Source organism: Mesoplodon bidens, assembly GCF_964165515.1.
Source record: "Mesoplodon bidens genome assembly, chromosome: 7".
Lineage (NCBI taxonomy): Eukaryota > Metazoa > Chordata > Mammalia > Artiodactyla > Ziphiidae > Mesoplodon > Mesoplodon bidens.
In genome coordinates this window covers 115,993,968-116,006,084 of record NC_138164.1, presented here as the reverse complement: position 1 = coordinate 116,006,084, position 12,117 = coordinate 115,993,968, and the positions used below count along the sequence as shown (strand labels likewise).

Below are 12,117 nucleotides of genomic sequence, written 5' to 3'. Positions count from 1 at the left end.
TTTTCTCTTACAAAGTAACCCCTTCAAGGGATGTCATGACATGGTCTTCAAGTATGGGGACAACTTTGCCCAGAGAGGGGAAAGGGGCCGTGAAGGGGGCTACTGGAAAGTAGGGGTTGGGGTCCCCTGGTCTGCCATATTCCCCCTAGCCCCCTTCTCTGGGCCCCACCAGCATGCCAGCTTTTACTGAGGGCAGCCGGGGAGGCCATAGATTCACCTTCTGTGTCTCTCTCTTTTTTTTTTTTTTAAATTAATTAATTAATTTATTTATTTTTGGCTGTGTTGGGTCTTTGTTCCAGTGTGCGGGCTTCTCATTGCGGTGGCTTCTCTTGTTGTGGAGCACGGGCTCTAGGCACATGGGCTTCAGTAGTTGCAGCACACAGGCTCAGTAGCTGTGGCTCGTGGGCTTAGTTGCTCCGCACCATGTGGGATCTTCCCAGACCAGGGCTCGAACCCGTGTCCCCTGCATTGGCAGGTGGATTCTTAACCACTGTGCCATCTGTGTCTCTTTTGTAACAATCCGAATCTGCCGTGTGTGGCTCTGGGTTCAGTTTTATGGCTGCGAGAGAGGAGACCCGCTGTCATAGGCAGGTTCCCACATCCCTAAGGTGAGCGGGCAGGGGCTTCAGCCTGTCCCTGTCCGCCAGGTGGTTGGGCTTCCTTCGAAGTCCCCACCCATCACAGAGTCCATATCATTGGCATATCATTCCTGGTCAGCACAGGTAGCTCCTGGGGGCCCAGGACGCCACATCCTGTCCCTGAACACGCATGGCTGCTCAGGGCCTCTAGCCACGCCTGGACCAGGCTGCCAACCCCAATTTTCTGGAAGGTTATTATCTGCAACGCACTCCAGAGATTATGGGAAGGAAACTGGCTCACTCATAAAACTGACAGGCCCAGGTACAAGTGGAGACACAGCCAGCTAACGCCACAGGAGCCCCCTGGACACCACGGCCCTGGGCTCTGGGCTCCCTGGCTTTCATTTCTTCTCCTTTACGATACAAGTGTTGGGGCCCTCGCCTCCCACTAGATACGGAAGGAGAACCTGGGAACCAGCAATGGCTACAATGGGACACATGTCCAGTTCACCCAACCCAAGAAACGAAGCACTGCATGCTGCCGAAAGTGACCTGTCCCTCGCTGAGGAGTGACCGTGCTCAGGGAGGGCCGCATCGACTCAGGCCCGAAGCCTGACGACTAAGTGATCTGCAGGGCAGTGAAGGCGGGGCAGGAGGCAGGAGGCTGGGGGCTTTCGCACAGCCAGCTGTGTCTCATCAGGCCCTGGGACCACCCCACAACATACACACACGCTGGTGGGAAGCAATCCCAGGAGGCTTGGGAAGCTCAGGGTCAGCAGTGAGAGGAGGCGGGATGCCTGCCCATCTCCAAGCCCCTCCTCCCAGAGGCGCCTCCACCCTGGGCTGAGCTTGCCCTCTGTCCATGCCCTGCATGAGCCCCTGCAGCCTCTCTGCATTGCCCCGCCCTGTGAGTGGCTGCCAGGGGTGGGTCACAGTCTCCTCCTCTGAGTCCCCTGGCCTGGCTGTGGTAGGATAATCTCCCGGCCTGGGGATGCAGGCCCTAGGGGTCTCTCCCTCAGGAAGCCCTCTGCTGGCCAGCCCTTTGGAAGGTCTTGGAAGGTGGTGAAATTGCTGCCTTATAAGGATTCGGGTCTCCATGGCTTCTGGCTCCCCCCAGGGGTCCCAAAGGACCAGAGCCTGGGTGCTTCGTCCTCCTGGCCAGGGTCCACCCGGGCCTGTCCTCTCAGCGGGAACTGAGGAAGTGAGCCAGGGTGGGTCTGGGCTGGTTCAAGGTACAGGGCCTGGGTGATCCCAGATGAGAAAGGATCCTCTTCAAAGCCATTCTACTTCATGAAGGAGAGCTCGGCAGGGCCCCTTGCTCTCCAAACTCCCTGGATTCTGTGCCTGCCTAGGGCCCTGCAGTACGCTGCAGGTGGGCCGCAGTGGCCGTCCTCACCTCCACCTCCCCAGGCTGCAGAGGTTCGTGGTGCCAACAGTGGCAAAGGGTGTGGTTGGTCAGTGAGAAATCGGATTCAAGACTGGGCCCTGGTCACCTGGCGCTGTCAAGGGATGGCTGTGGAGAGTTTTCTCCGCTCGCCCTCTGTAAAGAAAGGGGCTGGCTCTGGACAGCCCAGGTGATGTGCAGCAGGCCCCCAGAGCTCTGATGGAGACTGGTCCCCCAAGGCCGACAGCAAGCTGCCCCAGGACCTCGGCTGGGCAGGGCGGTGAGAGGTCTGGGGGGAGGGTCGGGGCGGTGGGGTCAGGGCGGCGGTGCGTCCCGGGCAGGGGTCGGGCGCTGGGGTCTCTGGTGGGAGTCAGGGTACTGGGGATCCGGCTCGGTGGAGCCTGGTGGGCGGGGTCGGGGCGTCGGTGGCCCCGGGCAAGAGAACCCGCAACTCCCAGCGCAGCCCCGCTCGCTGCGTTGGTCTTCCGGGCCGCCCCGCGCCTGCCTTTACGGGCCCTCCACCGACGTGCTCGCCCCCGCGCCCCGGCCGCCGTCTGTGGCCGCGCGAGCGACCGTGCGCGTGCGTGCGGCTGCGAGCGTGCGTGCGTGCGCGCACGCGGCGGCGGCCCCGAAAGCGGCGCTGCAGCCTGGGGCGGCTTGGCTGAGGCGGCTCCTCCCCGCTCTCGCTCCCGCTCCCGCTCCCGCGGCCCGCGGCCCGCTCCTGCTCCGGGCCCGCCAGCCCAGGCCGCTCCCCGGGCCCGAAGATGCCGGCCGTGTCGAAGGGGGACGGGATGCGGGGTCTGGCGGTCTTCATCTCGGACATCCGCAACTGTGAGTGGCCGGGAGCCGGACCCGGCCTGCGTGGGGTGGGGGCGCAGGCCGGGGTGAAGGGCTGGCCGGCGGGGGCCTTCGGGGGCTGGGGTCCGGGGCGCGGACCTGGCGGGCGGGGGTCCGGGGATTGGGGGCTGGGGTCCGGGGCGCGGACCTGGCGGGCGGGGGCGGGTGGGGAGCGAGGTGAGGACTTGTCGTGGGTGCGGGGTCAGGGGTGCGGGGTCAGGGGTGCGGGGGTGAGGGCGGCGTTCCGCAGCCGCGCCGGGTCTGTGGCACCGCTGAGGGGCTTCTGGCGAAGGCGCCCCTCCCCAGCATGATGTCATCTCGAGCAGTCGGCCCGTCTTTCTAGCAATGGAGCATTTAACCCAGCGTTTTCCAAAACAGCGTGGCTTTTCCCTGGGAGTGGGACTAGCGAAACCCGCGTCTTGCCGGGGAAGCAGCTCCTTGACCTGGGTTCTGGCGGCTTATTAGGCCGTGATTAAAATGACTCGTTCCCGAGGGAATCTGGACACCGGGCGGTGGGGGGTTGTGATGGCTTAGGGGAGCTGCTGCTCTGCCCGCTGTCTTCCATCAGGGACAGGGTTCTTAGCGACATGTGTCCCCTCGGAGTGGAAAAATCCACCCCAAAAAGTGCAACGGCCGGCAGGCCGGTGGGTGCACTGTTGGTCCACTGATACATTTGACTTTGGTGCGCAGAAACTCCTGTTGCTTTTCAGGTAGCTGTCCCCTTTATCTAATTAAAAAAATAGACATAAAGCCAGTTTCCTGTCTGGTTTTATTTCCTGTTTGTTATCCACCAGACGTTTGTGGATTTCAACACCTGAGGTTTCGCTATATTTTAAAGAATGCTTGTGACTTCATATACTGGTAAATGCTGTTGTCCTGAACCCTCCCTTGGTCCCGTCACCTCCTTAGACGGGGATGGAGGACCCAGACTGTGGAAGGTTAGATTTTCTGTCCCTTCCCTTTCTCTGCAAGAAATCGGTGTGGAAACACACCCTGAGGTCTGTGCTTTTACAAGTTGGGCAGTATCCTTTCTCTCTTTCTTTGCTGTGTAACGTGATTTCATAGACAGTAATATTCGTAATCGTAATGCGTCTTGGAAAGCTGAGTGTGGGTGTGCTACTGCTTCAGGAGACCCCTTGGGCCAAAGCTTAGCCACCTTGAATTAGCCATCACATCTGTCCTTCCATTTTGGAAGAAAATTGCATTGGGCAGGTCATTGAGATTGAAACCCATTTTCTTGGACAAGTGATCATCTACGAACTAGATGTGTTCTGTGCTGGGTCTGCCGCCTAGCGGAGACTTGGCTGTTGACTGAGTGTAGACAGACTTTCTCCACCCCGCACGGTGGCATTTGGGGCTGATCACTTGTGTGGTGCTGTCCTGTGCTCTGCAGCATCCCTGGTCTCTACCGCCTAAATGCTTCAGTTGTGACAACCAAAAATGTTTCCAGCTGTTACCCTGCAGGGCACAACCCCTGCCCCCCCACGCCCAGCCTGAGCCCCTGGTGTAGACCCGTGAATAAGACAGTGTCTTCCTTGACGGAGCTTCTGCAAGAAGATGCGCCTAATCCTTCGGAGGGTGTGTGTGGGGGGCAGTGTGTAATACGGCCCCTCCTCAGAGCCAGCTTTCCTCGCCGTCCTGTTACCCCCTTATCGGCCGCGGCGCTGTCCTCTCCCCTCAGAGCAGCGTCAGCAGCTCATGGCCCCGTGGCCCGTTCCCCCCGTCCCCGCAGTGGAAGCCCCACGGGGTGGGGGCCGCGTCTGTCTGGCCCACCACATCATTCCCCCCGGCTGGCAGTGTGGTGTGAGACGACACCCAGTGGATGAGGAGACAGCGCCCAGCTGGGGCCTGCTCTGGCTGAAGGGCATCGCGGGCCGAGGCCGGCGGGCGTGCCCACGGCGGGGAGGAGGAGCAGGTCTGGCTGGAGGTGGGGTCGGACAGCGAGCCCTGGTGGGAGCTGCTGCGAGCCGAGCCCTTAGTAGTGGGGAGAGGGGTCCCTGCTGCCCCTGCCCGGCCGGCTCTGCTTCCCTGTTGTGAGGGTGAGCCAGGTGGCCGGGCTCTGTGGGGAGAGGGCAGCCGGGGCCACGGCCATGGGGCTTGGTCTCCTCCACTGACACGGACGGGTGGATTTGGAGCTGAAGTATCACTGAAGCGTTGCCGCTCTACAACCGCAGCTCCCTTTTCCCTTTCTGCACAACGCAGGCTCTTAAACGCCCCCCTTAGGAGCGAGCTCTGCCTCGGACTGTGCCTCACTCTGGGATCCGCTGCCATGGACGGGCTTAGAGTGCTGCTGCGCCTCTTTGCGCTGGTGGCAGTGATTGTGCTCCAGGATTTGAGAGGTGCCCATGTCCTCGTGTTCCGTGGAGCTTTGTGACTCAGGTAGAGAACCAATTCAGTGCCCCAAAAACTAACTTGGGGACTTCCCTGGTGGCACAGTGGTTAAGAATCCGCCTGCCAATGCAGGGGACACGGGTTCGAGCCCTGGTCCGGGAAGATCCCACATGCCGCAGAGCAACTAAGCCCGTGAGCCACAACTACTGAGCCCGTGTGCTGCAACTACTGAAGCCCACGCGCCTAGAGCCCGTGCTCCACAACAAGAGCAGCCACCACAGTGAGAAGCCCGCGCATCGCAACAAAGAGTAGCCTCCGCTCACCGCAACTAGAGAAAGCCCACGCACAGCAACGAAGACCCAATGCAGCCAAAAAAAAAAAAAAAAATTAAGGTTCATTTTACTCTTGTCTGTACATTTAAAAAATGCTGACTTTTTGAAAAAAATTGCTGTTCTTGCATATTTTCTTTTGCACTCTTCTGCATAATTTACATTCCTTAGAAACCGATTTAGGAAGTATGTGACGAGGCCCCTGGGAGGGACGGACCACCAGGCTGGAGGAGGAAGGAAGGCTTTGGTCTGGTTGAATGTTTCTGCTAAGGCTGGTGGTTGCTGCTTCTAGGAAATACCTGTGTATTCTTCCCTGTGTTTCCCTTCTGGCTCTTCTGAAGGGGTGGGGGGGTCACTCTGCTTCTCTTACGAGACGTTCAAATGTCCTGGTGATAAGTGTTCTCATGCTACATACTCAGCATTACTTTTCTTTCCTCTTAAAATGATTTTTGCTCTGTTTTTTTTGGCACCGACACGTGTCAGGATTTTGTAGTGGCGGAATTATTGGAAAGGCTGTCTTTGTGGGATTAAAAGACATTTCTGGGCTTTAAAAAAATCTAATAGACCTGAGGGTAAGATTCAGGAGTGCCGTGGGAAAAGGCGTCTTGCGTTACTGTGACCAGAGAGCAGGGCTCTGGCGGGAGCTCTGAGCAGGAGGGGCTCTGTGTTCCTTGAATGTCACTTGCAGGCTCTTGGGCACAAGGCCGGCCTCCCAGAGCTCAGATTTCAAAACTTCTAAGCCGCCAAGGATGGAAAGTCTTTTTGTGAGTCTGTGGCAGACTTGTCTGGCGCTGTGCTGCCACGAAGCTGTGTGGTCCTTTCCCTGCGAGCTGGCCTCTGGGACGCCCTGGGGGCCCACGGTCACATGCTGTGCTTCCTCCGAAAGGCTGAGCGGTTCTGAGTTCTGGGACAAGGTGGGCCTCAGGTTTTGGATAATGGGTGGCATCTGGGCTCGTTGTGGAAATGCTGCCGCGGTTCTGAGAAATGGAGCACGCGGCCCTGGTCTCCTGAGGTGCTTGCAGACAGACAGACAGACAGACAGGGTGGGAGGTGAGTTCCCCCCAGCATGTCCGTGTGTATCGAGCACCTCCTGTGCTCAGGACTCCTGTGACAGGCATGCACCCCTCCCGTCCTGCCCCTCCCTCTGGTCAGCACTGGCGTTGGACACGGACGCTGCATTGGGAGCTAGAATGTCAATGGCTTCTGTCAGCCTCTGGCGGCTGCAGCGCCGAGTAAGTTCAATGACTTCACTGCCAGCTCCGCGCGGTAAACGGGATGGTACTCACTGGAAAACAGAAACGAGCAGTTTCCACTAGGCCACGGGACGCCTAAGATGTTGGATTACAAAACTGTATTTACTGATTTTGGCGTTTGTCCCTCTTCAGAATCTTCCTGACTTTGGTATGAAGGTGGACCCAGTTGAAACGTGTCATTTTATTAGGAGGAGAATTGCAGGATAGGTTCCAGTGGGCATTCCCTCGTGGAGGTGGGAGCTGAGGCTGTGGGAAGAGATCAGCTCTCGCCCTCTGTGCTGGAAAGAGGGCTGTAAGGGTTCGGCCAAGGTGCGTCGAATAAAGACCACATAAGGAGGAAGCGGCCCTGTTTTAAAACGGTGCCTCGGAGACCGACTTGGGAAGAGGACCTAGAAGGGTATGGGGATGGCGCTGTGGGGTGCCGGCAGCGGAGAGGCGAGGCCCAGCCTAGCCACAGGCGCTGTCACTGCCCACCGGGCACAGCCTCTGCGCAGCACTGTCGGCAGCGGAGCAGGGCCAGGGCTCGCAACCACCTAGATGGGAGCGAGGGAGGCGGGGCCCCCGAGGCGTCTGTGGGAGCCGCCAGCGGGGACGGCGGGAGACACCCAGCTGTGGGGTGGGCCCATGGTGTGGCCCTTGCAGTGTGTGTGAGTCGGGGTGCTACGGATTTCAGGAGGGCAGTGATGTGTCTGCAGCTGCCCTGTGCCCAAGAAAGAGGGGAACCCCTTTGCAGGGAGGCTGACGCCCTCTGCCCTGGCGCGGTTCTGGCCCCGTGCAGCTCCCTTAGCCTCCTGGCACCTCAGGAAACAGGGAGTGGCTGGCTGACTGCTGCATGTGTTCATTAAGGCAGAAACTTCTGGCCAGTGGTTTGGGTCAGATCCTGATCCTGTCCCTTTTTCTTTCTCACTTTTGCAAATTGTGGCCCTAGACGGCCTGGAGTCTTCGTCTTGCCTGACACTGAAACCCAGCGAGGGGATTCCCTGGCGGTCCGGCGCTGTCACTGCCCAGGGCCCAGGTGTGATCCCGGGTCCTGCAAGCCATGCAGCGTGAACCAAAAAACCCCAGTGAGACTTGCAGCGGCTTTGCGTTCAGCCCTCTCCTTGTATTCGGGATGTTTCCCATGTGCGGTTCTCTCCACCTACCCCCATCTACAGGATTGCTTCAAAGTGTGGAGACCAGAATCCAAATTGGGTTGCTTGGCTTGTATTTTGCATTGCAAGGTCTGTTTTTTTTTTTTTTTTTTTTCCTTTTAAAATCCTTTCTGATGGCAACAGAAGGGTGTCGTGAAGATTAGTTATTTAGTGTACTTAGAGCACCTTGAGCTCCTTAGGGCGGGCAGTGCTGTGGGGATTTGAGTTTTGCTTTTTCTGTGGCCGGCCTTCCTTTGTGTGATGGGGTTGAGAGGGCAGTTATGTGTTTCTATTGCACTTTGAACAGCGTTGAAAAAGGGCACTATGTTGATGCTGAATAGTTTTTTAAAGCACAGTACGAAAAATAGAACAAAAAAATGAGTATTTTGGAATACTTTTGGACTACATTTATTGCTATTGAAAAATACAGTTCAGTAGCTTTTTTTTTGGTGGGGGGAGGGAGTCTTGTACGGTACAACCAGACCAGAACCTTCTTTTGAACCTCACTGTGCCTGTGAGAGCGAGAGTCTCCTGGGATGGAGCGCGTGCTGACTTGGGCCAAGTAGTCTGCATAAGCCCTCCTTCCCAGGAGCACATTTCTCACAGTCTCAGGGACTTCTGTCAGTTAGCTTGCAGCTTCTGTTCAGTTCATTCCCGGGGTTCAAAACTTCCGTCGCCTCATTACTTTACTACAGTTCGAGTCGTCCTTGCCTGGAGTAGCGCAGCCAGCTTTCCCAGCACTGAGAACGTGGAGGAAGAGGGAGGTGGGAGGGTGATTGTCTGCGGGTCCGTTGGTGCTGAGTCGTTCAGTTCCCAAGGCTTGGCTTTTCTGAGGCTGTCGTCCATGGGGTGGGGCCGTAGGTCCCTTGCGTCTATGGCTTCCTGAACTGTCTTGCGGGAAAGCTGGTCACAGAGGGAGGAGATGCGCTTTTGTTGGAGCTGATGTCTGTCTGATGTGCATTCTCTGATGTAGCATTTGCTGTAGATCTAATATAAATCTCCTTTATAAGTAGCCAAGGAAACATTGTTTTTCACATTATGTTCTTGTTGTTTTGCTATAATTTTGATACAACCCCAAGAGTGAAGGGTGTTTTGAAGGGGTGTATTTCAAAATTTATTCCTTTATTTTTCTGGATTCTATTTTTTGACATAATTATTTAATTCATTCATTCATTTGAGAAATCTTTTGGGTGCCCATTGTGTGTGGGCATTATTCTAGGCACCGGGGATTCAGTGCTTAACCAAACGGACAAAATCCCTGTACTTTCAGAAACTTAAATTCTTGTGAGAGTAGACAGACAGAATAAACGACAAGACGGGTTTTTCTCGTTTATTTTGTCTGTCCGCTCTCACAAGATTGTGCATTCTAGCCTCCTGTGCCCGTCTTCTCACTTCACTGACACCTCTGGGCTCCATTTGGGTCCCCTGTCCCTAGGCAGTGAGCCGGGCAGTCGTAAGGCCCCTCTTGTTTGTTTCCTGACTCTCAGTGACCACTGTTTTCCATAGTCTGTTGTCCAGTGTCTGAAAACTATTGTTTCATCTAATTTTGTTCAGGTTTTTAGTTGCCTACGGTGGGAGGGTAAATCCTATCCCTGTTGCTGGCCGGTAGGTTTTGGGGAGTTAGACAGCCAAGACTGGAGTTCAGAGGCAAGGTCTGGGCTAGAGGTAAGACTAGCCCAGACCTTGGCTGCATTGTTTATAGGTGGCTTTTGATACCAGGAGACTGGGAAGCTGACGGAGGGGGTGGAAATCATCACAAGCACTTTATCTTTGTTTACACATCTGATCTTCATGGTGATATTGTATAGCAGGCACTAAGGTCCTTCCTGTTTAATGGAGAAGGAGCCGAGGCCCAGGAGCCCAAGGCCCTGTCTCTGGAGTGGTTGAGCGAGGACCCAGACCCAAGCTGCTGGGCTCCAGGTCTTTCCTCTGAACCACAGTGCTGGGCCAGCTCTCCAGGCGGACGGCCAGAGCTCCTGACGTGCCAGCCCGAAGCAGCTGGGCAGCCTGGGCCAGTGAGGAGGGCTGGTCAGGTGGGTCACAGGAGAGGACTGAGCAGGGCTGAGCCCGACGGGGTGGTTTACAAGAGAAGAATTGGGAAACGAGAGTCTCATCTCTCTTGGAGCTTTGCTGTAAAGAGGTGGTGACGCAGAGGGTAGAGGGCAGGTTGGCCCCTGTTGCTGCCCTGACACAGGAGCACGCTTTTAGCAGCGTTGAACAGCACTCCTGTAACGCCTCGTGTTCTGCGGATCACAAGTGGGCATGGCCTGGCAGCAGGGTGCTCTGCCTGTCTCCCAGGCAGAAGCCAGGGCCCCTTCTGGAGACTCTGTGGGTGACGCTGCTTCCACTCAGTCCCCACATTCCTTCTCTCGCGGTCCTTCCCCAGACCCCTCAGGCGAGTCCCTGTCCGGATTTTGGATCTCCCTGACCTCTCCCTCCAGGCAGGGAGAGCCTCCGCTCGGAGGTCGGAGGGCTCTTGCGATTAGACTGGGCTGCTTGCATGACCTGGGTCATTCCCCAGTCTTGGTGACATCTGCAGAGTTCCTTTTGCCCTGGAAGGTAACTCACGGGATCCTAGTATTGGGGTGTGGGTGTCTTTGGGGGGGGCATTCTTCCTATCACAGTGGGGTCAGGAACGCTTTTTTAAGATTAATTCATTTGCTCAGCAAATTACTGGGTTCCTATTTTACACAGTGAGCAAAAAAACAGATAAGAGTGCTCCCATGTGGCGTACGTCCTAGTGAGGTAGACATAAAATAAATAAGTATAATGTACAGTGCATCACATACTGTATTAAGGGGGAAATAAAGGGAAAAATAAAAGGGGGTTGCAATTCAGATAGGGAAGCTGGGGGTCAGGTGTCCCTGGAGTGCTGGTAGGCAGGTGGGGAGGCCACAGGGGCTGGACTTCGGAGCCAGGGGACGGGGAGAGGTGCATGGTGGGGATCTCGGAGCCGGTTAGGAGAACTCTGGCTTTCACCCTGTGTGACAGGCCGAACCAATGCAGGGTGAGCAGAGGCTGGACTTACCTCTGGGGAGAGCTCCTGACTGCTGGGTTGAGAAGAGCAGGGGAGACCGGTTAGGAGGCTCTGAACCAGGTGAGAAAGATGAGGACCTGCTAGGAGGTGGGAGGTAGACCGTGTTTGTTGGCTGATGGGAATGACAAGGGCCAGGGGGAAAGTGGAGGGGCAGAGGTGCGGGGGGAGGTGGTGCTGGTGAGGGAACAGGCGCCCCAGCCACCAGTGATGGGGGAGGGAGGAGGTGTTGGAGGAGAAGCTGTGAGGGGGCCCCTGGGAAGAGCTGGCAGGGCCTCCCTGGGCTTCACATGTGAGGCCAGCCCAGCAGAGCTGGGGGTGTGTCACCAGGCACGCTCAGATCTCCAGGCTCACCTGCCAGTTGACCATGAATTGGATTCAGCAGGGAAGGGTTTGGCCAGCAAGTGCTTAGATGGAGAAGAAGGGTCGGGGCTTGGTTTATGTGATGGGATTGAGGCTGGTAAGGGGGTGAGGACGGGGAGAGGGACAGAGAGAGAGTGGGTCGTAAGTCCTGGGGCGGGGCAGTGGGGTTCAGAGTTTGCTTATCTGATGTAGTGAGCTGAAAGGACGGGCCCGTGGGGTCCCTGCAGTGGAGCGTGGGGAGGGTGACGGTTGGAGCGGTGGCCCTGGTGGGGCCAGATCTTCTGAGGAGCCAAGATCAGGGCTAGCGGGTTTGGGGGTCGTTCATCTTGGAATGGCAGGGAGAGGGCTAGGGTTACAGTAAGTGCTTGGATAGGTCTTCCAAATTATATTCATTTTTGCTATTTTCTTGTCCTCAATTAAATGTTTAAAAAAATGAAAAAATGAAAATCAAGAATGTAGTTTAAGAAGTTAATTATAAAACACTTGACCCTCACCTCATTCCCCCATTCCTAACCTCGGAGTCAGTTATTTTCATTTTTATCCATCTCTTCTAATATTTATTTTAAAAAATGTGATTATTCTAAATTACATACCATTCATGGGTGTTTTTCCCCATTTAGTCATTATTTATTAACTTCTTACTGTGGAAGATGAGGATTTAACTTACCTAAGCTTTCCTTTTCCCATTCTCTAGTAGGTCACAATATTTTATCTAACTAATCTGTAACATTTAATTAATGTCTGAAAATATTCTTTTTAGCTGAGAATAATGGTTTGACTCTTTCTTTAATTGAACTATATTTGATTTACAATGTTGTATTAATTTCTGCTATACAGCAAAGTGATTCTGTTATACATATATATTCTTTTTCATATTC

General features: G+C 55.6%; 1 protein-coding gene across 2 annotated transcripts in view; it reads left to right on the top strand.

Annotated features, from left to right (window-relative positions):
• Positions 1–2,586: 2,586 nt before the first annotated feature.
• AP2A2 (adaptor related protein complex 2 subunit alpha 2) overlaps positions 2,587–12,117 on the top strand; it is a 66,162-nt gene continuing 56,631 nt past the window's right edge. For both annotated transcript variants that reach the window (XM_081239571.1, XM_081239570.1), the window contains exon 1: positions 2,587–2,793. In XM_081239571.1, coding sequence (XP_081095697.1) covers positions 2,727–2,793 — 67 coding nt within the window. In that variant the 5' untranslated portion in view covers positions 2,587–2,726. The remainder of the gene's footprint in view (positions 2,794–12,117) is intronic.